Source organism: Alligator sinensis, unplaced genomic scaffold (genome assembly GCF_000455745.1).
Source record: "Alligator sinensis unplaced genomic scaffold, ASM45574v1 scaffold379_1, whole genome shotgun sequence".
Lineage (NCBI taxonomy): Eukaryota > Metazoa > Chordata > Crocodylia > Alligatoridae > Alligator > Alligator sinensis.
In genome coordinates this window covers 321,551-346,487 of record NW_005842001.1, presented here as the reverse complement: position 1 = coordinate 346,487, position 24,937 = coordinate 321,551, and the positions used below count along the sequence as shown (strand labels likewise).

Sequence of the window (24,937 nt, the reverse complement as noted above, 5' to 3'; positions counted from 1 at the left end):
ACTGAAAATAGTGAATATGAATCTTGGTAGATTGTTGTTTATCTTCTGTGTTTTCTTTTGCAGAGAATTCATAAATGACAGGTGAATCCCAAAGCATATCATATGGTATCTGCAGTATATGAACAGTAAAATCAACATTAATGCTTAGTATTCTGCTTAGACCAGTTTTATATGCCACATAAAACTGACAGTCTTATAAAGGCTTTTCATTGTCTATTAATATTTCGCCTGATCTACTTGTGTGGCTCATTTCTGAGAACTCTGGATTTGATTTTGGGGGTTACTTCTCTCCCTGTATTCCTGCCAACATGTTGTTCTTCTGAATTTCTCCCTATACGACATGCACTACGCTGTAGTGCCACTGCAGACTTTTTCATATCAGAGGTTGTTTCATCTCACATGCATTTTGGCTCTCAGCTGAAGAGACTCAGCTAGCTTGTTATTTATTATTCTTAAAATGTTTGGTAGGCTGTAAAGTGTTTCTTGTCTGTTAGGAGTTTGGGATCAAATTTCAGCTTTGTAAGAGCAACAGATTCTACAAACTAACATCTCATCATGGTAGCAGCAATCAATTTAAAAACTATATTTTGGTCTTAGTTGGTTTTAAATAAGTCTGCTGCCACTTGTTGACCTGATATTGCAACGTGTTGAGAGACTCTTGAGAAGTGCTGGGTGCCCTCGAATGATGTTGAAATGACCAGGTGTTGAAAGCATTCAGAATCGATCTTGTGGTACTCAATATCAAGAAGGCTAGGCAAGTACCAGGATGCAGCAAATGCTTATCCAAGTCTGAATGGCCAGATTTTTTTCTAAATTCCAGTTCATTATTGGAGGTTCACTTCTCATGTATGCATGAAAACTCAAGAATATAGTTGGTTCTAGTTCTGAGGCACTAGACCACATATGGATGAGTCTTGTTAAAAAGATGATATGCCCAAGCTCTAACGAGATTGCTGGCCACATGTCTGAGCTACTGCATGAAAACTTATGCCAATTGTTCCATCAGGCATCCCTGACAATAGATGTATGTGTGCTGTCTTTGTTACAATGCTCATTAACTGGTGGTGGTCTGGGAATGGAGAAAAAAAGTCTGCACATTGTGTGAAAGTAAAGCCATTGCATGATAAATGGTACTTTTTCTCTTTTATCGCATCAGTCGAATTAAAATTGCATAAGCATTGATATTAGTTTCCAAAATCCAGTGACTTTACAGCCAAAGGAAGTGCCTTGAAGCAGAAATAAGTTAATTGAATAAAATATTTAAACATGCTACTTAACCTCCCGATGCTGCCAGTTAGACTTTTGCAATGTGCAGTTGGTTGGTGATGATAGGATGCACTATTCCTACCACAGTAAGGTTGATCTGAGAATCCAGAATTGTCAAATTGTTACAAACTGGCTCTTAGCATTTGAGAAATGCCTTTTTCTCCTCTAAGCTGGTTGCAGGCAAAAGTACATCAGATGCTATTTTAATTTACAGCGTGTCTAAGGTTGAGCTGAATCTTCTTGACCATCTTTTCATTTCAGCAGAAGTATTTCTGTATAGTGATAAGCTTAGGAAATAATGGGGGTTGTCCAAGTTATGACATAGATATAAATGTTGATGAAGTATGTATCAGCTGTGATAAAGCCTCCCTGGAAGTTCAGTCAGATCAATTGCTTTATTAGCTGAATGCTCCTGTGTCACTTGAACACCACTAATAATGAATCTTGCCATTATCACTCTTGTGGAAGAACATAATTCTTTTTTTTTAATTTTTATTTATTTTTTGTTAAATTGAAAATTTTAAGACATCCACGAGCACTTTATAGTATTATATTGACTTGGTCCAATGTGATTTTATGAGTATAAATCTCTCAGAATTTTCATAAGAAAAACTTCACACTCCATAAAAGTAACTCTAAAATTATTTCCAAAAATGCACACTGGGACCAGTTTTATAACAACTTTTATAGGAGTTCAGGCAGAATAAAACTTACTGTGAGTTTTTCAGCCAGGTACACATAGGGCGCATCTACACATGCATCTGACAGCTCAGTTACTACTGGTACGGTACAGTACCATCACCACCCGGGTTGTTTCCGACCCTACTCCACAGTAGCAACGAGCTGCTATGCACTTAGTAGCGACAGCGTCACGGTTCATGCCCGCCAATGCTATGTTGCTGTATCGATGAGCTACATTGCCATAGCTCATCACTATGGTGAGGTAGCATCTCAGACATGCTCATAGTATACTAAATTCTGGCAAGTTAATTTAATTTTTGTACATTATAAGATATAATGTTACTTTAAATTTCAATTGCCAAATCATGAGACCTTATAAAGGGGGGTAAGGCAAAATGCCGCATTTATTGATTACGTGAATTAGACATAGAGGTTTGGACACACCACCCATATAGACACACACAAACACACACACAAACACAAAACAACCATTCCATTCAGCCCTTATAGTTACCAGCAGCAGTTGTTCAATAATGGCACTGGTTGGCTGGCCCCTGTCCTTATTGAGAGAGAGAGAAAGATTCTGTAGATAGCAGCTTTGGAGCGGGGTGAAACACATGCATCTGTGCTCCGACAAAACAGCAGTTGAGAGAGAGACTCACCCACCTTGGCATTTTTGAAGTCTTCTTTTATAGGGATTGGCATCCTTTGTCTCAGCACTTTGGGTTTTTTCCATACCCAGCTTTTGTCTTTGCGGTTGTTCTTCATTCGTCTTCAGCTCATCTTGGCCCGAGGTAGGTTTGGTTGTTAAAGTTGATATTTCAGCCTTGGAGTGTTCTTGCTGCCCATTTGGCAGGATGTGTGCCTCTCTCCTCCTCGTTATATCCTGTTGTGTCTTAGACCTCAAAGGGATTCTTTAGCCATCCATTAATTAGTTTACTGATTGGTAACTTACATTTGGCACCTTGTTGCTTACATAAAGTTAAATCTTCTTCTCCCATCTCTATGCCATTCTCTCACCATTCACCCGTTCACATCCACTCATTCAAAAAGGGCATACAGAGTTCATTCACTTATGTCAAGCAAAAGAGTACAAAAATGGAGTTTTCAAGTTACTTACAGGACAAAACTAACATGGTTACATTTCACTACTATTACACTCTATGTTAACATCAGCTACATTAGTTCAGTTCATGCTACAATAATATATATTTTTATACCTCACATATGAAAGTAATTTGATGAGTCCTGCTAATTGCGTGGTTCCCTTCTCCCCAAAATTTCAAATTCTTTAATGGCCTCACATGTACTTTTGCTTTGGGCAGTGGCACATACTTGTGTTTTGATTGGAAGCTGCTATTATTTCAGTTACCTGATTCCTTAAAAGAAGTGGTTATAAGTGACTACATATCCCCCAAGTTCTCCTCAATGGCCGAGTTTCAGTGAGATTTAACCAAAACTTTAACAGTATGTATTTAATGCCTAAAGAATCAAAGCCATTTTACGAGGTCTCTTTAAGCTGCCATTTCAGGTAGAAAGATGTGACCAGAACATGCAAAGTGGAAAATGTGGTGTTTATTACTTGAATGCACCTGGAAATATGCAAAATGATTAACAGAAGACAGGAAAAATAAGTTCCTTTCTCAAAGAAATACCAACTTGAATGTAACTTGATTAAAAGAGTGAACATAAGAAATAACAGAGAAGAAATGGGGTAACCCCCCCCTCAAAAAAACCCCACAAAAACCAAACAAACCCAAACTTATAAAAGAGTAAGTGACTGACAGATTATTCTAGAGCAAAACCGTTGTGAAAAATGTTGTGGTACTGTTTCTTTACTGCTGAGTCAACTATTTCTTTACTGCTGAGTCAGAGCAAACAAATTTAAAGATGTTAAATTAAAGATTTCCAAGTGTATGAGAGAGTAATTAATTTACCCTTGTGTGAAGAGTTGAATCAGCCTTGCAGGAATGGCAACCTTTTAAGGTCCGTCCATCCATCACTATGAGAGTGGTCTAAGGCTGGGGTGCTCTTCCTCCAGCCTGTGGGTCAGATCCACCCACATCCCTGTGTCATCCAGCCTGCAAAGCTTCTCAAGGCTAGGGACAGACATTCAAAAATGCAGAGCCTTTACTGGTTCAACCTTTGTGGGTTAGTCGAACCTGCCTCGCCTGAACTGGTTTGTAACAGGACAGACATGCTGTCTGGACCGAGGCAATGCGGGCACATGCCTGCAGTTGCTCAGGCCAGGTGCAGGGGGTGCCAGAGCCAACCCTTGCCTGCAGGGAAGCTGCGGAAGGGGACTGGCCAACCCAGGCTGAACTGGCCAGACAGGGGTTTAATTGCCCTTCCCTGTGCAGAGCAGGGCAGGGAGCAGAGTTCATTTCCCCTCTACCCCACTGGCAGCTGGGACGCCCCCCACCAGGAATGAATAAGCTCCCTCCTGCCAGGCGGGAGCTGTCTACGAGCACAGGGCAGCAGCGGCCAGGCCGGGCAGACCTGGCTGTGGTGCGAGCAGCCCTTCTGTGCTTGGAGCAAGCCCCCTCCCAGCAGGAAGGGGCTTATTCAGCTGCTGGCTGTGGGGTCTGCCCAGATGGGCCACAGCTGAAGCTTGGGGGCGGGGGGGAGGGAATAATGGGAATGGGGACTGTATAAGACCCCTGAGTGGCTTGTCCCAGCAGAGGATGAGTGGTGGGGGCTGGTCCTGCCCTTGCCCAGCAGTTGGAGCGGCAAGAGGTGACTGCCCAATGGGCAGGAACCTGTCATGGCTTCCAGGCAGGGCTGCACTGTGGGGCTGACAGAGCTATTGTGGGGCACAGAAGCGCTGCTGGGGCTTGCAGGGCTCTGGCCCACTTCACAGTCTGGTGCTGATGCATGCAGTGCCTAGCTGGGAAGGGGCTTGGTCTCCCCCACAGTGTGACAGGGCTATCACTCTCAGTGAAAGGTCTGCCCCTCCTGCCGCAGTGGCGAGGTGGGGGTACGGCCAGACAGAGCCCTTGGCGGGGGGGCAGGGATGGGATTATTCCTCCAGCCTCTGGTAGAGGACACAGCTGAGAGCCTATTCTGGGCAGGAAGCATCCCAGCTGCCAGTGGGGTAGAGGAGAAACGAACTCTGCTCCCTGCCCCCCTCTGCCTCAGCGGCCATGGTGCCCCTCTGCTGCAGCACTGGGCGGGGGCGGGGGTGCAGGCGGCCTTGGCTTGGGTCCCTGCTGGTGGCACAGGGAGTGGGAATTAAACTCCTCTCTGGCCGGACCCCTGCCCCTGCCCTGCTTGGGCTGCAGAACAGAGGGGTGAGGCCAGCCTGGCTGGGCTGGAGCATAGAGCCTCTCCCAGCCCAGATAGGATGCCGGGATGCTGGGGCTCTCTGATTCAATTCAAACCAGCAAAGGGTCTGGGACAGACAATGCATAAACCAGTTTGAGCCAAATCAGTTAAGTCTGATATTACTTTCAACCAGGTTTATCTCAAACTGATTTCAGCCATTTTCAAACTGGTTTATGTTCACTGAATGTCTGTTCTGTTACAGGTTTAAACCAGTCCCTGATCACTTAAACCAGTTTATGTGTAATGTCTGTCCCTGGTCCAAGGGTCCAGAAATTTGGTGGCAGGAGAGCAGTGGCACTATTCCTCAGCCACCAAGCACATGCATCCTTGGGGAGTCCCGGACCCTGCGTGCTGCATCCAGTGGGGGTAGCCCTGGGCCACAGGCCCAATCCTTGTGCGAGGGTTCAGAAGGGGAGAGTACCAGGCCCCTGAGAACCAATCCCAGTGGGAGAGGCTGGTGCTGGGCCCTCAGACAGCAGTCCCTCCATGCTGGGGTGGGAGGGGGCAATGCTGTGCCCCAGGGTCCACTTCTGGAACTCAGGGCAGGGAATGGGTGGTGCTGGGCCCCAGGGCCTTATCCCCAGGGAGCAGGGGATTTGATCCAGTGTGTGGACTGGCCCTGTCCTTCTCATCTGGCCTGTGGGGCCAGACGTTTGAGCACTGCTGCTGTGAGTGATAAATGGTAACCTCCCACAAATCCAATATATTTGGAACCCAGGTATTGCATCCCTCCCATGTAGGATTTATCTTAAATTAAATGTTTTTTAAGACTAATAATATGCACAAATAATTTTGTTTTTATCTGATTTTTAATACTAACTTGTTACATTTAGTTTTTCATTTTCTAGTAATGTCAGTTCTAAGGATAGTGCATGTAGAAACCTACTGAAATGTAGCAATCAACCCCACTGATGATTATAATGAACAGCATTGTACAGCACACAAGACTATTTTTTAATACAAGTGTTCAAAACATTCTTATGGATTACAGTTTTTTCTCAGGGTCCTCTATTGAGCCTTGCACTTTCCAGTATTTATATCTTCTTTTGGTTTCCATCTTTTGGCATTATGATGTAGGTTATCATTTTTATGCAGATGATAACAAGATTTATGTTATCATTTCTGGCTGGGTTCCTGTAGCAGTTGGTGTTATTAGCTTGTTTGACTGATGAAAAGTAAGAGGCCTAGAACTTTTAGAAAATAAATCCAACAGATTTTGTTGGATGACATATTTAATCTGCTAGGTTGACTTAGTATGTTTACTGGACATATTTTTCTCATATGGCCAAATGAACTTCTCCAGACTGAGCCCTTGTTTCTATGTTCATCAATCACACTAATTGCGTGGTTAAAGTTTCCTTAATAATAGAAGTATTCACTCATATCTATCTAGATCGTTGGTAATAGCCTAGAAGCAATAGTCCTTGCACCTATAATTACCAAGTTAGATTTCTGCAGTCCCTTACCAGTCATACTTTTTACCAGCTTCAGAAGGCTTAACAAGTTGCAGCCATGGATGTAGCAAGTTTGATCAACCAGACTGATATCCATAGTACATCATTGCCATGGCAAAGATTTTGCACAAGTTTCTTTTTAATGCTGTCTTCTAAATTGAAACTTTCACTTCTCTCCCACAAAGATGTTATATTTGAATAAATTTGTTACTTTGTATATGGCTAGGTGAATTAGGAATGTCTGCAAAGCCCAGACTTCTAATAATGTCTAAAGATAATTTCAAGAAAATGGTGTGAAGTCCTTCAACTGTTGTTCAATATGGAAGAGCAGGTTGGGTTAATATTAGAATTGCCTTAGCTAAAACTCTAGACCAGGACTGATGACACTTGGAATTAAAAGAGGGCAGCAAACAATTTTCCCATCCCATGAATTCTTTTGAGAATTCAAAAAGTTTCCCGTTTTGCATTGTGATGCAAATTAATTATTCTAAAAATTTTCATGAGAAATGAGATTGAACAATCTATCCCAAAATAGGGCATACTCACCTAGGCTGTAGAAGATCCAAGCTAGATTCTTGACTCCAAATCAGGCAGAACTGGGACTTAAATATGTATCTCTCATATCCCATGCAAGTTCCCTGAAAACATGAGCCTCTGGGTCATTTGGACGTATGGGGAGGAATTTCCTTATTTTTTGCTAGAACTTAAAATGTCTCACTTTAATCCCATTACAGAGTAGGAACAATTTAAAAAATACATTCTGGAACAGAGAAAATAGAAAACTGATCAAAATGTTTCAGAAGTTGAAATATTTTCTTGAAATAATTAGGATTTTCCAATAAAAATCAGTTTTGTCAAAACAAAACATCAAAAGTTTTAAAATCTGTGGTTAAAAAGTGTGACTAAAGTGTTCAGTATTATTTAGGCAGACAAGGGTCTTTGGGTAAATTTGATATCTTTTATTAGACCAACTAAATATTCAGAAAAATTGTTCTTCACAGGCTTTCAGGAACAAACACCCCTTTTCAGGTAGAGTTGTCCCTTGGGAGGAGGGCACGAATCGGGGTGATCACCCTGGGCCCTGTGCTTTGTGGGGCCCCATGGACAGTGCTGTACAGGCCCTGAAGGCACCACCAATCTGCATGGCTGCTGTGCACCACTGGCTTCATGCTCTGTCCGCTTGCCACCTCCCCCCCCGCCCCAGGCCCCGCACAGGCTGACATGCCCCGGTCCCTGCACACCCCTAGGGTCAGCTCTGGGCATAGGGAGAGTGCTAGTGTTTGTGTGCTCTCCTGGGTGGAATAGAAGCTTAAGCCAATATGCAAAATGCAGGTCTGTGAAAATGCAAATGCATGACAGGGAAGATCAGAGGGGATAGGAATTAATAGGTGACAGACAGGTAGGTGGGGATGGGAAAAGGGGAATGTTGACCTGGTGGTAGAATGTAGCTGGTAAAATGTAGAGCGGTTACCTGGGGTTCTCACATGTCAGGCTGGTTCTAATGTGCCATAAATCCAATGTCTGTATTTAGTCCATGATTTTTTGTATCCAGTAGATTTATGAAGTGAAGTTCATAGGCTCATCTACAAAATGTGTTTTGTATATTCTCTTTCAGGATTAGAATTATTTATCCATTCTTGCACATCAGATGCTCTTGTACAGAACCTTAAAAAAACTTGATATATTCAAGGTGAACACTCCCAGCTCCCTTTCCATTTCTAAGAAAGTGAGCAGTCAGATTTTGAACCAGTTTAAGGCTCCCACATGATCTTCAGCTGCAGCTGAATATGGAGTGCATAATGGTAACCAGTAAATGGTCCATCACAACAGTTTTGAATGTGAGGAGGTTCATTTTTGGGTGGGGAAATGGCTTCCTTTATTGAACTCCATGCAAATGGAAAATTCCATCTTTGTGAAGTTTGCTATCTTCTTCCTTTATATCAGCATTCCCTTTTTATGCTGCTTGATGTCATACAGTGCCTCAAGATTATTTTTTTTGGTCCACGTGTATAGCATTCATCTACTATGCCATCCGTGAGAGAGAATTCTGTGCTTAAGGGAGGTCATTTGAAGATGAAGAATATTTGTGGGTACAGGCCCTATTTAGCAGAATGACACAGGTCTGCACCCAAGAACCTTTCATTGTGGTTTAATATGCAGGTCAGGGGCATTGGCAGAAATATTATGTACACCATAAAGTTTCCTTTTAAGTTTCCTGGAGGCAAGATTGCTTATTTTTCATGAGGCCTTTTATTAGTCCATTTCAGTTCTTCCTGTCTAACACCACTCCCTGTGTTACTGATCATCATTTTGCAGTGACATCACTGCCTTGTGAAATTGCACATCTATTGTGTCTGGAGGGCATGATAACTTTCTCTCTGTTTATGTATTTCAAATGTTTGTTTCTTTTCAAGTTACCTACATAAGTGACATTTGTATAACAGCAAAAAAAATCAATTTCATGTTGGACAAAGGCTAAAATATATTAAGGCTGAAGGTTTCAAAACCAGATGCCTAAAAGCTATGTCCTCATCAGGGTAGGCTGACGATCCGGGCAGACCTAGACAGATTAGTTAGATGGGCGGATCAGACTGGACGCACACCTTGCTGGAGTTAATTGACTCCAGCAGTCTTTCCTGCCCGGAGCAGTGGGGGCTGGACCCGATGATCTCCCTTCCAGCCCTAAACTTCTGTGAATCTGTGAGTCCCTAAAACCATGTTTTGTCATATTTTTGAAAACCCAGTGGTTTTATAAACTTGGGCACCTAGCAGTTCGTTGTTGCCCAGCATTTTTGGATAACTGGTCACCTAACTATACACTTTGAAAAGCCTGAACTAATTAAATCCTTGCCTACCTCTTGGTGTTGATAGACCCCCAAATCTTTACAGCATGCTTATTCCTTGATTGTGTATCTTGCATCACTTCATTGCATCTTGAATATGCCATATTTTCTTTTGAATGGGAAAGCAAAATTGGCTTTTTTTTCCCCCAGAATGATCCCTAAAAAAATACACCTGTTTTAAGTTATGTTGTTTTCAATTTATCCATAGGCAACTTTTCATCATGAGAAGAATGTGCAATCAATAAGGATTTATCATAGAGGAGAGGGTTTCAAGAATACAGAAAAGGGTTTCTCAGAGGGTTTCAAGAATACAGAATAGGCGTATCCATCTTACTCCTGCAAAGAAATAAGACCCAGTGTGGACTGATGTAACATTTTCTTGCAACACCCAGTATTTCCTCCTGAGTTAATGGAGGCCTGAGACAGAAGATAGATGCATCTAACAGGCAAGGGTTTTACCATATTTCCTTTTTTGTACATAATACTGTTTCAGTGGCAAGGTACCAGAATTATGTAAATCAGAACAGGCTTTTGTACATTCTCTTAGAAAAGGAGTAGATCTTGAAAGGATCTGGCTATAATCGTAAAGGATGCTCATTTAAATAGGTTTTTCAGATTTTGTGTCTATATCTACTCATGGCTTTAATTGTATACCGTCATATCCCTATGGCTGCTGATAAGAATTCACTTCAAAGTAGCCACTGAAGGCCAGGATGTTATTTCAGAAGCTGTGCATAATCCTCCTTTCTTTCCATAATGTCATTAATACAATGGTCAGATTAATGTGGCGGACACAGTGAGATTCCTCCTAAATCAAGATCACTTTCACCCAACCTGTTACTAACAGAGCCTCCTTACAGCTTAAGGATTTTTCCGCTATATGAAACCATGAAAACAGCAGTGTGGTGAGTAGTGATTTAGTGAAATATATAAAATCAGGCACAAATATGTTTTATGATCTTGTGTCACATGAAGCCTTGGGAAATCTTACACAAGGATACACTCAAAAATTATGTTAGCCTCCTACATGAAGTGCAGCAAATTATATCTTTTCAGTCCCCAGGGTGTCAGAGTGGGACCATCCTTGCCTACACACTCAGAGCTAAAAATATGCAGTGAGGTAGTTTTGGCATGCAAGGCTGGCTTGAATCAGTAGAGCTGTGTGAAAAATTCCTAAAACTGATTAAATTTGTCTATAAGGTCACCTCTGCATTATTCTTAGAGCAATGGTTCTCATCTATTTTAGACCCAAGGCCCCCCTCTCTTGGAAAATGCCATTACTTAGTTTTCATAGAATCATAAAACAATTAGGACTGAAAGGTACCTCAGGATGTCATGTAGTGCAACTGCCTGCTCAAAGCAGGATCTTCCCCGACTAGATCATCCCAACCAGGTCTTTGTCTACCCACGCCTTTAAAACCTCTAAGGATGGAGACTTGACTACCTCTCTGGGTAGCCTTTTCCAGTGCGTTACTACTCTCCTAGTGAGAGAGTTTTTCCTAATATCTAACATAATTTCCCTTGCTGAACCTTGAGACCATTGTTCCTTGTTTAGTTATCAGCCACCACTGAGAACCAACCGGCTCCATCTTTTTTGTAATCACCCTTCAGGTACTTGAAGGCTGCTATTAAATCCCCTCCTCAGTCTTCTCTTCTCCAGACTAAATAAGCCCAGTTCTCTCAGCCTCTCTTCACAACTCATGTTCCCCACTCTGACCATTTTTGTTGCCTCTGTTGGACTCTCTCCAATTTGTCTACCTCCTTTCTGTGGTGGGGGGCCCAAAACTAGACACAGTACTCCAGATGTGGCCTCACGAGTGCCAAACAGAGGCAAATAATTACTTTTCTCGATCTCCTGGCAGCGCTCCTACTCATGCAGCCCAGTATGCTGTTAACGTACCTTCCAAAAAAGGCACACTGTTTGGCTCATATTCAGCTTACTGTTCACTGTAACCCCCAGGTTTTCTGCACAGCTGCTGCTTAGCAAATTGGTCCCCAGTCTATACCAGTTCATGGGATTGTTCTGTCCTAAGTGCAGGACTTTGGATTTGTCCTTACTGAACTTCATGAGATTTCTTTTGGCCCAATCCTGCAATTTGTCTAGGTCTCTGAATCCTAGTCCTACCCTGCAACTTATCTAATACTCTGCCTAGCTTGGTGTTATCTTCCAACTTGCTACAGGTGCACTCCATCCCATCTTTCAGATCATTGATGAAGAAATTGAACAAAAGTGGCCCCAGGACTGACCACTGGGCCCCATGGACTTGTACACACCCAGCTTTTCTAAATAGTCCCTAACCTGTAGTTCTTTCACTACTATTGGCTGCTCACCTCCTCCCCAAGTTGTGCTGTTAGGTGCATTAGTCTGGGAGCTGACTTTGTCTGTGAAGTCCGAGGTAAAAAAGGCATTTTCAGGCTTTTTCTCATCATCGTCACTAGGTTGCCTTTCACTTAGGGACTCTCACTTTCCCTGATCTTCCTCTTGTTGCTGACATGTTTGTAGAAACCCTTCTTGTTACCCTTCACATCCCTTGCTAGCTGCAACTCCACTTGTGCTTTGGCCTTCCTGATTTCATCCCTGCGTGCCCTAGCGACACTCATATACTTCTCCTTCTTGGTCAAGTTTCCACTTCTTCTAAGCTTCCTTTTTGTGTTTTAGTTCATTGAAGAGTTCCCTGCTAAGCCAAGCTGGTCTTCTGCCATACTTGCTCAACTTGCTACACATGAGGATGGCTTGTTCCTGTACCCTTAGCAAGGTTTCTTTAAAATACAGCCAGCTCTTCTGGACTTCTTTTCCCCTCAGACTGGCCTCACAGAGGACCCTGTCCATCAGTTCCTTGAATTGAAGTCTGTTTTTCTGAAGTTTAGGGTCCTTACTCTACTGCTCTCCTTCCTTCCTTTCCTCAGGATCCTGAACTCAGTCATCTCCTGGTCACTGCTGCCCAAGTTGCCATCCACTACAACATTCCCCACCAATTCATCCCTGTTTGTGAGCAGCAGATCATGAAGACCACAGCCCCTAGTTGGCTGCTCCAACACTTGTGCCAGGAAATTGTCCCCAGTGCTCTTCAAACACTTCCTGGATTGCTTGTGTATAGCTATTGCCCTCCTAGCAGATGCCAGGGTGATTGAAGTCCCACACAAGAACCTGAGCCTGTGATCTGGAAACTTCTGCTAACTGTTTGAAGAAATCCTCATCCACTTCATCTTCCTGGGCTGGTGGTTTATAGGAGGCATCCATCACGATATCAACCTTGTTGCTCTCCCCTTTGACCTGAACCCAGAAACTTTTAGCAGGCATATCTCCAGTTACATATTATACCTCTAAGCAACCATACAGCCCTTTTACATACAAACAACTTCTCTTCTTCTTCCCTGCCTGTCCTTCCTGAACAGTTTATACTGATCCATGATCTGTACTCATCCAATCATGCAAGCTATCCCACTAAGTCTCTATTATTCCAATCACATCATATTTCCATGTATGTGTGAGGACTTCTGATTCTTCCTGCTTGTTTTTCAGGCTCTGTGCATTTGTGTACATACATTTGAGGTAACTACCTGATTGTCTTAGTTTCTCAGGAAGAATGAGAGAGCCTCTCACGTTTCCCCTTTTTGCTTCTGGTTCCTCCAGGTCACCCACTTCCCCACCTACCTCAGGGCTTTGGTCTCCATCTCCCCAGCAAATCTAGTTTAAAGCTAGGTTGGCTAATTTATTTATTTTTTAGGAGGGAAACTACTACTACTTTTTACTCTATTTTTAGTTTTATTTTTTTATTAGTATCCCAACTCTATTTCCCAACCTAGTTTATGGATAACTAATAGAGTAGTGGTTCCCAAACTGACCGATTGTGCACCACCAATTTAAAATGATACAGCCTTAAGTACCACCAGCAAATTTTTGCCATATAAAGTAATTATAATACTTATTATAATTATAATATTATATATGTATTATAATTATATTATTATTATATTATAATTATATACTTATTATAATTATAATATTATAGATGTATTATAATTATAATACATCTGTTAATTCATACTACTGACAGATTGTCTGCGTACCACTGGTGGTACCTGTATCGCAGATTGGGAACTGCTGTAATAGAGCAATTCTTCGGTTGCGGAGTACTCAGGAATATAAGAAGGCAGAATATATTTAACACTATGGATTCCTGTTTGAAATATCTGGGTTTATCTTGTGAATCATTTTTGCACGCCTAAAAGTGATAAAATTGTGTGGCACTCCATGTCACCTTTGAAGGGATCTTAAGGAACCTGTGGATGCTACAGCACCCTGGTTGAGAATCACTGTCTTAGAGTGTGAAAGAGCTAATATGTACAGGAGCATACCAACAAAAATATCTTTCCAAGTACTGGTGCTGCAAAAAAGGGAGGAGCAAATGATGCCTCTGTTTCTCTTAAAGGAAAATAAAATTAAACAGTTTTGGGTTGAGGTCAACAGACCCCATTCTCCTTCCCTGAAGATAACTAACTAAACATGTCATACATAGCAAAATATATCAACAACAAAGGAATTAATTATATGTGGGTTAATTACAACATATCTAGGCATTCCAGTTAGCAATAAGGGCTCAAGAACAGACAAATGTCCTAGCTTGCATTTGTATCTAATTTTGGGGATAGTGTGCCAAAAAGCAGACTGGTTTTCTGACCTCTCTCACTTCTTCAATGAGCCATATTTTAGTAAAAGTCAAGTTCCTCAACAAAAAGCCTCATATGGCTTCTTTGTGATTATTCAGTTCATAGCAAAGCTAGAAACATGAACCATTTGCAAGGCAGACTAGTAAAAGAATCCAGAAAATCCTTACTAGCTGCATACCAAAGTCAATGTTTCATTGTTCCTAAGGTGCTCTCTTCATATCAAACCCACCTCAAGGCTGTAGTAGAAATCTTGCAAGAAAAAACAGGCGAGTTTGCCTCATATTTCTTAACAAGTCTGCAAAGCCTTCATCCACCCCTCATGTTGGAATGTTTTTATGCTTAATTTTCCTATGCAACAAAGTAATCAAGCTGATAGAGGATGTGTGAGAATTGGGTGGTTAGCTTCATCCTGGTTCCTCTGTAAGGCTGTCCAACCAGTTTTGGCTACTGACTTTGTCATATAATATATACAGTTTCTGGGAATTACACATAGTAAAGTATTTATGGTATTCACTCAAACAGTGCGAGAGGAACAGTGAGAAAACAAACTGGTTTAAGCCTGGTAGGTAATTTGCAGTTTATAGGAAGTTGTTTCTTAGCTAGTTTTTTTTGTTGGTTATTCCTGGTTTTTGAATTGTATTTTGAAATAAAGCCTCCAAATTGGCTTTTAACTGAGTGCCAAACAGAATCTTATCGAAAGATTAAGAATCAATACAGGACCCACTAATTAATAAAACTAGCAAAACGATATCTTGAAATGTAGTTGTTAATTGGCAAGGGTGAGGGTATTTTTACTAATGTGCTGTGGGGCTTGGTTCTCAGCCCTAAGTTATTTGATATTTTTAGCAGTGGTCTGGAGAAGCATATTCGATGTGATAGGCAAAATTCGGTTTGTAAATTATAATGTGTGGGTCATATATAGAGCAGACATTTTTGTCTTGGTAAGCTTGGTATATTCAAACATAATTTGAATATAGCCAGAATCAAAGACCTATAGTCTTATAAAGGAAAAATATGCAGGTCATAGGTGGTTGTGGCAGGCCCGTGTTTGCAACACCACTCCTAGCATACCCTGCCCACTTGGGCATGCTGCGCCATGGTCGACTCACCCTCCATGACTTGATGTTATGTGAGGTTCTACCTGAAAGTGTGTCCAGTGTTTCTCTATGACCTTGGGTGCTTCGTCTGGTACTTCTTCTGTGAGGCTCATACTCCTCTACATCCCATCCCTTCCTGGTTGGGTGGTCTGGTTTGGTTTCGCTGGTACCTGGGTGTGCTGCAGACATCGTCTGTTCCCACAGAAAGCCTGCCCTCATGGTTCTTGGCAGGAATGTGGTTATGGCCTCTCCAACTGATAAACTGGGAACTTAACAATACCAGAACTGATATTGCTTGAGTGATGCAAGTGAGCAGGGGAATGATACTCCCTGCGTTTGCTGCTTCTCTTTTGTGCTCCAAGCTGTATGTGGTGCGATTTGTATGGCCCTTGTCTGGTCCCCCATTTTGGGTATATCCTGGGAGAACCAATGTTCTGGGTCAGCTGGCACCTGGCCACATATTGCAGTATCCCGTGGGGTGTTTCCTAATGCCCACATGACCCTTATGGTCCTGATACTTCACCACTGGGGGATTTTGGATCCATAACCACTCAAATGCTGCAGAAAGATCCAAAGGATTCTCAGGTGGTTTCTTACCGTCACTGGGTCCTGCTGATGCCCTTTGGGTTGCTGTCTTGCTGTCCTGGCTGCCCTAGGTGTACCTGCTGATGAAATCCCATGTGGGTGGGGTTATGGTCAGGTCTGTACCCTTTGATCTATTGTGGTCACTCCTATGCTGATACCTGGATTTCCTTTCCCAGGTGTCTGGACGTCTGCAGCATCCTCCAGCTCACCAGGGCTACCTGGCCCAGGGCGGGTCTCCGGCTTCAACACTACAGGTAAGTGAGTGTTCAGGCACTGTGGGGATTCCCCAGCCATGGTGGGCATTACAATCTAGTATGGATTACGGAGACCTGGTGGGACTCCTCACATGATTGGAACATAGCCACAGAGGGCTACACCCTGCACAGAAGGGACCGAGTAGGGAAGAAAGGTAGAGGTGTAGCTCTCTATGTGAGGGAGCAGTGCACCTCCTTGAACGCTGACATCGACTCCAAAGATGAGTGGCTCAAAACCCTCTGGATCAAGCTTTGGGGGGCCAAGGTGAGAGACACTTAACTGTGAGCGTTTAGGTGAAAGAAGTGCATGAAGAGTGATTGTTCCTCAAGGACACGATCCTCGAAGCATAAAAGAAGTCCGTTCCCATGTGAAGGAAAGGTAGCAGAAGGGCTGGGAAGCCCCCTTGGCTTCAGAGGGATATCATGGTCCTCTTGTAAAAGAAGAAAGAGGCATACAAACATGGAAGCTTGGGACAGTCCCCAAGGAGGACTAAACAACGATGGTCCGCATTTGTAGGGAGCAGATTAGAAAGGCTAAGATAATGACTGAATTTAAACTGGCAACAGAAATCAAGGACAATAAGCAGTCCTTCTTTAGCTATGTATGGAATAGAAAGAAAACAAATGGAAGTTTGGGGCCATTGCTTAACAACTCAGGACAGCTAGTTACCAACACTCTGGAGAAAACTGAACTCCTGAATGACTGCTTTGCTTCGGTATGTCACAGGACTAAAGGGAAAATCATAACTGATAGGGTACAGAATGGTCATGGTGGGTGTTGCTTGTAGGTGTAGTAGGGCTTTGGCCTCTTCTTGATAGGTGCCTTGCTCCCAAGCAACGTTGGGGTGAGACGGGCTTAGGTGCCACATAGATGTTATGGGTGCTGCTCCTACTCACCTGCCACATCTTTGATGTTTCTTGTTGGGGAGGCAGTTCGCTTCAGGTGGCCCCCAAAAGTGAAGAGGTCTCAACCCCGGTCTTTTCGTCATGGGGCTCCAAACCTCCCCTTTACCCCACCCTTACCACGTCCACGGCCTGGACAAATGCGGCACTCTGCAGGTCTTCCTCTGGATGATATCTCCTTTCACCCAGATTGCCCGCCCTGGGATGAGTCAGGCATTCTTGGCCAGTACAATCTTCCCCCACAGCTGGTTTCTCAGCTTCAGGCCAACTTGGATACATAAACCCGCCCTGCCTTAGGGCTGACTAGGACTTCAAATGAATCTCCTGGCCGACATCTTGCTCTTCCCCTGCCGGCCACTCAGCTGCTCTCCCAGTTGCTATCTGAGCAGCCTGCATCTCGCTGAGGCTTTTCCCCCATCCCTCACTGATCCACAGCTTCAGGGAGCTCTGGAATTGTGGAGCCTGCATCCGCGTTTCCTCCCAGCCACTGCTCATTTGGGCTTCTGTGGTGAGTATTGGGGCACGTGGGGTGGGGGTCTGGGACTCACTAGGGGGGCTTTTACTGCCCCTTTCACAGTGGGAATGACTGCCTTCCTACAATTGACGTTGAGTTGGTATGTGATCAGTTAGAAAAGTTAGACATTTGTAAGTCAGCAGGACCAGATGAACTTCATCCAAGAGTGCTGAAGGAGCTGGCCGAAGCCATCGCAGGACCTTTGGCAAAACTTCCAAAACTCATTCGCGGGCGAGGTCCCTGAAGACTGGAAGAGGGCCAATGTTGTGCCCATCTTCAAGAAGGGGAGGAGAGAGGACCTGGGCAACTATAGGCCAGTTAGCCTAACTTCTATCCCAGGGAAAATCCTGGAAAAATTCATCAAGGAGTCTATGTGCAATAGGCTTGCAGGAGGTAGAATTCTGAATGACAGCCAGCATGGATTTGTCATGGGTAGGTCTTGTCTTACGAATCTCATCTTCTCTGGCCTGGTAACTCACCACCTGTATAAGAGAGAGGAGGTTGACATTGTATACCTAGACTTCCAAAAGGCCTTTGATCTGGTATTCCATAATGTTCTCATGGGAAAATTGGAGGATTGCAGGCTTAACTGCTCGGGAGTTAGATCGGTGGGAAGCTGGCTGCGGAGTAGGACCCAGAGAGTTCTAATGAACGGATCTGTGTCATTGTGGCGAGAAGTGGCCAGTGGTGTCCCTCAGGGGTATGTTCTTGGTCCAGTGCTTTTCAACACCTTTATCAATGATTTGGATGTGGGAATGAAGAGCTCACTCACCAAGTTCGTGGATGACATCAAGTTATGGGGGAGTGTGGGCATGCTTGAAGATAGGCTGCAGATACAGGTGGACCTAGACAGGCTGGCAAGTTGGAGACTGATCAGAACCAGTGCTCTATCTGGGGACAAGCAATCCCCAACCTACTTATAGGCTCAGTGGTGCCAAAGTAACTACCACCACGACAGAAAGGGAACTAGGGGTAATAGTAGATCATAGTATAAATATGAGATGTCAGTGTGATGCTGTAGCCAGCAGGGCAAACAATACTATGGCATGCATCAACTAATGCATCTCAAGCAAAACCAAGGAAGCGATTCTTCTGCTTTACTCAGATTTTTCTTCCAGAGCAAAAATAGGCACTCCAGGAAAAAATAACCTGGGAAGAACTAGGATTAAATTATTCATGGGAGAATTTGCTTTGGCAGAGCAAATGTCTGTACATGTTCCCTTCTGAGAGAAGCCACTGCACAGTCTTCCAGCATCCCAGGCTGTTACCCCATTCTCTAGGGAAACAGGGTGTTGCTTAGGCTGGACTCTACTGCTCCACCTGAGTAAGGAGCAGAACACATCCTCTTTACAATCCCCACGTTGTGCTGTAGGGAGACACTCAGACTCCTCAGGGCTGCCCTATGCACTGCTGCTATCTGTCTTCAGGCAGTCTGGGGAGCCTGCAAAGGATGTTGAGAAGTATGCTCTTTTCTCTTCTGGGGCTCAACATTCAAATGTCTGTTCAGGGATGTCTGGGTAAGTTTTTCTACCAGGAGAACAAACCTGGGAGGATTCCCCTAGATCAGGAGTTCCCAAACTGTGGTACATATATGCCTGGGGGTACGGAGGACATCTCTGAAGGGTAAATGGGAGAAATTGTGTAATGACAGATTTAATTTTCATTATTGTTATAATAATTGGCATTGAATGGGTTAAAATATAAAACACATGCTGGTAGAAGTATGGGGACAACTGGTAAATCTGGGGTATTCAATAAGAAAAAGTTTGGGAACCTCTGCTCTTGATCATTGGAATATATATACACAACCTTTGTTTCATTTACACCCCTGGCTGTAAATGTGTTGTGTGTGGGACGAAACCTTAATGGCTGTGTTATGCAAAGATCTGTGTAAAACGAGGAGATACCATTCTATACTTCAGAGGCAAAATCCCTTTACACCCAACACAGGCTTAGCCATTAGAGGGATGAATAAGCCTCATTGTACAGTGTGGGAAAACAAGCTGTTGAAAAATATAGATCAGAAGTACACTGGCTGAATCCACATCTGGAGTAGACTCTCCCACTTAGCCCTCTTTGAGGTGGAAGCTTTAACACTTCTATCAAGGAAATGATCATCCCTTGGATATTAGAATGCAGGCTCTCTTTTCCTTTTTGTTTGTGGTGGTGATTTTTGTGTAGAGGGGGCATGATATCCATGAACTCCTGTGCCTCTGTCTGTCTGGAGGAGTAAGATATTAGGATAGATCTTAATACCAATATTCCCAATCCTTCTAGAGGTTCAGTCCAAGGAATGGTTGACTTCAAGTTACTATAGAATCATTGGATTGAAGGAACCCTTTGGTCATCTAGTCCAATCCCTTGCATAAATGCAGGGTTGAAGGAAGTAAGGAGAAAGAAAGCTCATATTTTAACTATCAAAGTGCCCAAATCAAAATTTTCAGTCTGTTAAGACAGCCACCTGTATTTCAATCTGAATTTGGTACCTGACCTCTGATTGGGCCAAAGCAAAACCTCAAATCTGAAAATACTGATGTTTTAAAAAGCTTTACGCCTCTTTTTGCTTATTGAATCTCATGGCTCAAGGTTCTTCATTCATCTGTAGCCATGTGCCATTTGGAAATGTTATGCCTATTGTTTTGTATAATGCCTAAGGCCGCGTCCAGACAAGTGTGATGATGTGGTATGTGGCACCGCAGACCGGTCTGTGATGCCACATACTGCACATTCAGGCATTCCCTATGCTGTTACTTTGCAGTGCTGGGAGATTTTTTTAAAAACTGGGATGTCCTGGGGTTAAAAAAAAAAAAAGGTGGGGAAACAAAGCAGTATGGTGCCATGTGGCAGCAGAGCCACCGACCAAAACCAGAGCCTGGACAGCTGGAGCCACACTCCGGCTGCTGGCCAGGTTCCCAGCTGCAGGACCGCCGCAGCTGCAGCTTCCCTGGCTCCCAGGACCCCAGTTAAGGCTGCTGGGACCAGAATAGTTGCTGTCCCCAGCTTCCCCTACCCACCTGGGATAACCTGCCATGTGCCAGAGCACATGTGACACAGGTTTTCCCTGGGAACAGGTAGCACTGGCACAAGGTGTGCTGCTGCTACTTGTCACCAGGGAACCAAATGTCCAGGCTCATCTGGACGTGGCCTAAGAGTTCTCTAACTGAAAGACATCAGATAACATGAATAGACCTGTGGTTGGTTTTGTGTGTATGTACAGTCATTTTGCCTCTCACCTTTTGCCTCTTCCTTCCACTGTTTTTGTGGGCTTTTCTCACAGAAACAGCAGAAAGAAACATTATTAAAAATACAGTGAAACCACAGAAATAGGGGAACCAACCACCTCGGGGAATCAAGAATGATCATGGTACCTGAAACGGTTCTAGCTTATTTATTTCTTAAAACTGTTACTAGCTTTCAAGCTGCCAGAATCTCTTTTAAAATGTGCAGAATTCAGTTCATGGAGTTTCATGTGCCAGCTGGAAAAGTGTCCTTTGAAAAGGACCCGATAGTGTCCAGTGTAACAAGGTGGGAGTTCTTGCACTAGACAGATACTCTGGAGCTAGTTGGTGAAAAAGCTACAGGGCTAAAGTTATTATCCAACTATCGAATGAAACATTACCACAGTATTAAGTTTATCATAAGGCTAAGTTTTAATGCAGTTTTGAAACTAATTAAGTTCAGATAAATATATTGATAGATGTGGCATCATCTATGCAAATATATGCAAATGCTTGTTATAGTGAATTAGGATGTAACTTTACTGAGTGGACTGCTCAGGATTTCATTAAATAAAAATATTAAAGACCTGATTTACCAAGAAAAATCTCTTTTACTCTATTTCAGTTACTCTGAGTTGTTAATCTGGTCCAAGATGATCAACTTCTCGTTAATCATAATAATTAGAAGCAGATTTACTAAGCATTAGTGCAATTTTCAATCATGCTAATAGTTGTGCAACCCACTGTTCATTAATATAAATGAGGTAAATTAGAACTGTGACATTATAAAGAAGAGGCAGAAACTGCAAGATCTTTCCTGGATCCTCCCAAAAACTCCATTAATTTAATTGTGATATATTGTTGCTCAGCAGCTTTTTCTCCCAATTTTCTGTTTTCAAGTTCTACCAGTGTTGTAGGTTGACTAATATACCTTTATTTTAGGCAAACATCAGGTTACCCTGGTTGCAAATGTGAATACTGACCTCATAACCATGCTTAAAGGTGTTTAATAAAATACTTCAGAGGAAATATTCAAACCCAAGTCAACAGAAATTTAGCCACCCATAGATATAGATCCATAGGACTGTCTAACTTAAGGCTCTGATTCTACAGCATTCAAGAGTATATGGCTGTACTTGCATGGAGATCTGTATATATATATCACTGCAGTTCTGTGTGAGCCCAACAGCTGAACCTCTTACCTGCTGTGACCCAAATCTTGCATTTCTGTGCTTATATTTTATACTTGTAAAATGGGGATAATGCCTAGCTTAAAAGAGTATTTTGAGATCTATAGCTGAAAAGTACAACAAAGGCATATTCAGAGTATTTTACCTTTATAGGCTGGGAACAGATTTATTACTAGACTTGTGATTAGATATATTACTACCTATTACTATGTATTATTTATGTATTCCCTTTTTGTGGCTTCCTTTTTAAAATTACTGAAATCCCTAACCTCTGCCCCTCCCCCCATGGTGGTAGTTTAGGAGTTTAATCATCTTCTGCACTTCTGCGCCACAAAAACTAGGCCCGCAGAGAACATCCTTCATACTTCAAGTGGTATCAGGGGGTCAGCAGGAGGCAATACACCAATGTTCAGTATATTATTATTCAGTTTGCATTGCTTTTCTGTATAGTTGTTTGAGCTGTGCCAAGCACAAATTCCACATTTACTGTGTTCAGCTTTGCTTTGCACAGCATTTAGCAGGTAATCTGGACGTTAGTAAAATAAACTGTGGAGCTAAGTACAGACATTCAAAAAGCCCCTGGCAGAAAGTGCTTTAACTACTGCACTTACTTAAAGTGCTATAATATAAGTTAGAGTATGTTCACTAATGTGTGCTGTTCAGTGGTGGGGGGGAGGTGGTCTGTGCCTGCCTGCACTGGCCAAGACCTGAAGGCAGGGGGCACTCCCACATACTTCCAAGGAGGCTGCTGGAGTGGCTTCCACCCTGCCCTGTTCCCCTGCCATTTGGGGACTGTCAGCAGCATGGAGAGAAGGGGGGGAAGGGAGCCACCCTTGCTGCATGGACCTGGTTTGGGGTCCTCCAGACCCCAGCCAGCAACTGGGGGGGGGAGGGGCTTCATGGTGGAAGGGCTCCCTTTTCCCAGCTATAGCCACCAGCAGCAGCACAAGTTCCCTGTGCTGTTTTTCACTGTGCCAGGAATTCTGGCAAGGGTGGTGGTGGAAAAGGAGCCTCCCTGCTGGGAGGGCACCCCCAGCTTCCCAGCTTGGGTCCTGATGAGGGCAGGGCCAGGCCTGTACCACAGGGGGGCTCCTTTCCCCCCTCCCCGCAGAGTTTCTGGTGCAGTGAAAAGTGACAGGGAACTTGCATTGCTGCTGCTGGCTGCAGCTGGGGATAACCAGCTCCCCTGCCATGAGAGGGCTGACCTGGCCCCTAGCCACACCTGAGCAGGGGCCTTCTTTCGCCCAGCTACAACCAGCAGTGGCAAGCAGCAGTGCAAGTTCCCTATGTTACTTTTTGCAGTGCTGAAGAGGGGGGGGGGGGGGCAGGAGGGAAGGAGCCCCCCTGCTGGTCAGGCCCCCTCCAGCTTCCCAGTTTGGTTCTTGCTGGGGGCCAGGTTGGGTCCCTACGTGGCAGGGGGGCTCCTTCTCTACCCCTCAACCCATCAGAGTTCCTATCACAGCAGAAAGCAGCACAGGGAACTCACACTGCTGCTGGTGGCTCCAGCTAGGGGAAAGGAGTCCCCTACTGTGGAGTGTAGCAGCCCGTCAGACATTTGCCCCCTTCCCCACTTCAGCAAGCAGGTATGGGAGAATGGCCAGAGCTGACTGCCATGGCACTGTCGTCTGCCTGCCTCACCCGCAGCTGTAGGGCTGAGGTTATGGGACTGAGCTGGGCTGGCCTACAGGTGCTGCTGAGGGCAGATGCACAGGGGCTGGCCCGGGCTGGGCTATGGGGGCCAGGCCCTTGGCTCGGGCTGGAGGGCATGGACGGTAGCTGGCTGCCTGGGCCAGCTTGGAGGCATCAGTGGGCCTGGAGTCTGCCAGCTGCCTGCCATGGGGACTTGCATCCCCCACTGTGCCCCTGTCCTGTGCAGCATCTGCCAACAGCAGCTGCACCACAGGCTGTGCCCTGGCTGGGTCTGGCTGGGCTCTTCTGCCTCCCTTGCCCCCAGCTGCTGCTGCCACTGCCACTGCCACACAGCTCTGGCTAGGTGAGTGCAAGCTTTAGCCCCATGGCTTCTGCCCAATGCACGGAGCTCTGGCTGCTTTCTGTGCCCCCCACCCCACACGCACAAACAGGTGCTGCTCATTGCACAGGGCGGGCAGAAAGCAGCTGGAGCTAGAGTCAGGCACTGGGCAGAAGCCAACAGGATAATGCTTCCATCCACACAGAGCGGCGCTGCGTGGCGGGGCAGGATCAGGAGCCGCAGCTGGAGGTGAGGGGAGCAGAACAGCCCTGCTGGGTCCAGGTAGCGTGCAGCTTCCCTTCACCTTCAGCAGCTCCGTCCCCTCCCCCTCCTATGCCTTCTCTGCTGCACCACTCCCGGCGACAAGCTGGGGGTTACTTTAGCCTCATGTCTGCTGTGCAGAGCATGGCGATCCAGCTCCAGCTGCTTTCCACCATTTCCGCCTGCAAGGGGCTCATGCTGGGGAGGCGGAGGAAGGCAGTCAGAGCTGGAGCCAGAGCTCCATGCTCTGGGCTGAATCAATGCCTGCCCCCCCTCACCTCCCAGAGTGGCACAGCAGGGGCAGGAGGAGTGGGAAGGGGAGGGAGAGTAGCTGCTGGAGGCGAGGGGAAGCTGTGTGCTCGCTGGGCTCAGCAGGGCTGTTCTGTTCCACTCACCTCCAGCTGCAGCTCCTGCTCCTGCTCCTGCTCGCCCACGCAGCTCTGGGTGGGTGGGTGTGTTGTCCCCAAAGGACAGTGAGTTCGTGCCCGGTGCGCTTGTGCCAATAAACACACGGGGGTGAAGGATCCAACTTAATCTTTATTTCTGCGCAGAAAGTGGCGCTTGGCAATCATTCGCAAAGCAAGCACCCACACCCCAGTGGGTGTCTGCCTTATATAGCTATGTAACAGGTTAAACTTGCTGATGTGATGAAATGTGTAGCAAGCCCAGCAAGTAATTCCACCCTACTCCCTCCACCCTACACGCCC

General features: G+C 44.6%; 1 protein-coding gene across 1 annotated transcript in view; it reads left to right on the top strand.

Annotated features, from left to right (window-relative positions):
• NAALADL2 (N-acetylated alpha-linked acidic dipeptidase like 2) overlaps positions 1-24,937 on the top strand; it is a gene marked incomplete at its 3' end in the record, with an annotated part of 376,100 nt that overhangs the window by 52,797 nt on the left and 298,366 nt on the right. Inside the window, exon 2 of the mRNA XM_025201765.1 lies at positions 16,098-16,175. Coding sequence (XP_025057550.1) covers positions 16,098-16,175 — 78 coding nt within the window. The remainder of the gene's footprint in view (positions 1-16,097; positions 16,176-24,937) is intronic.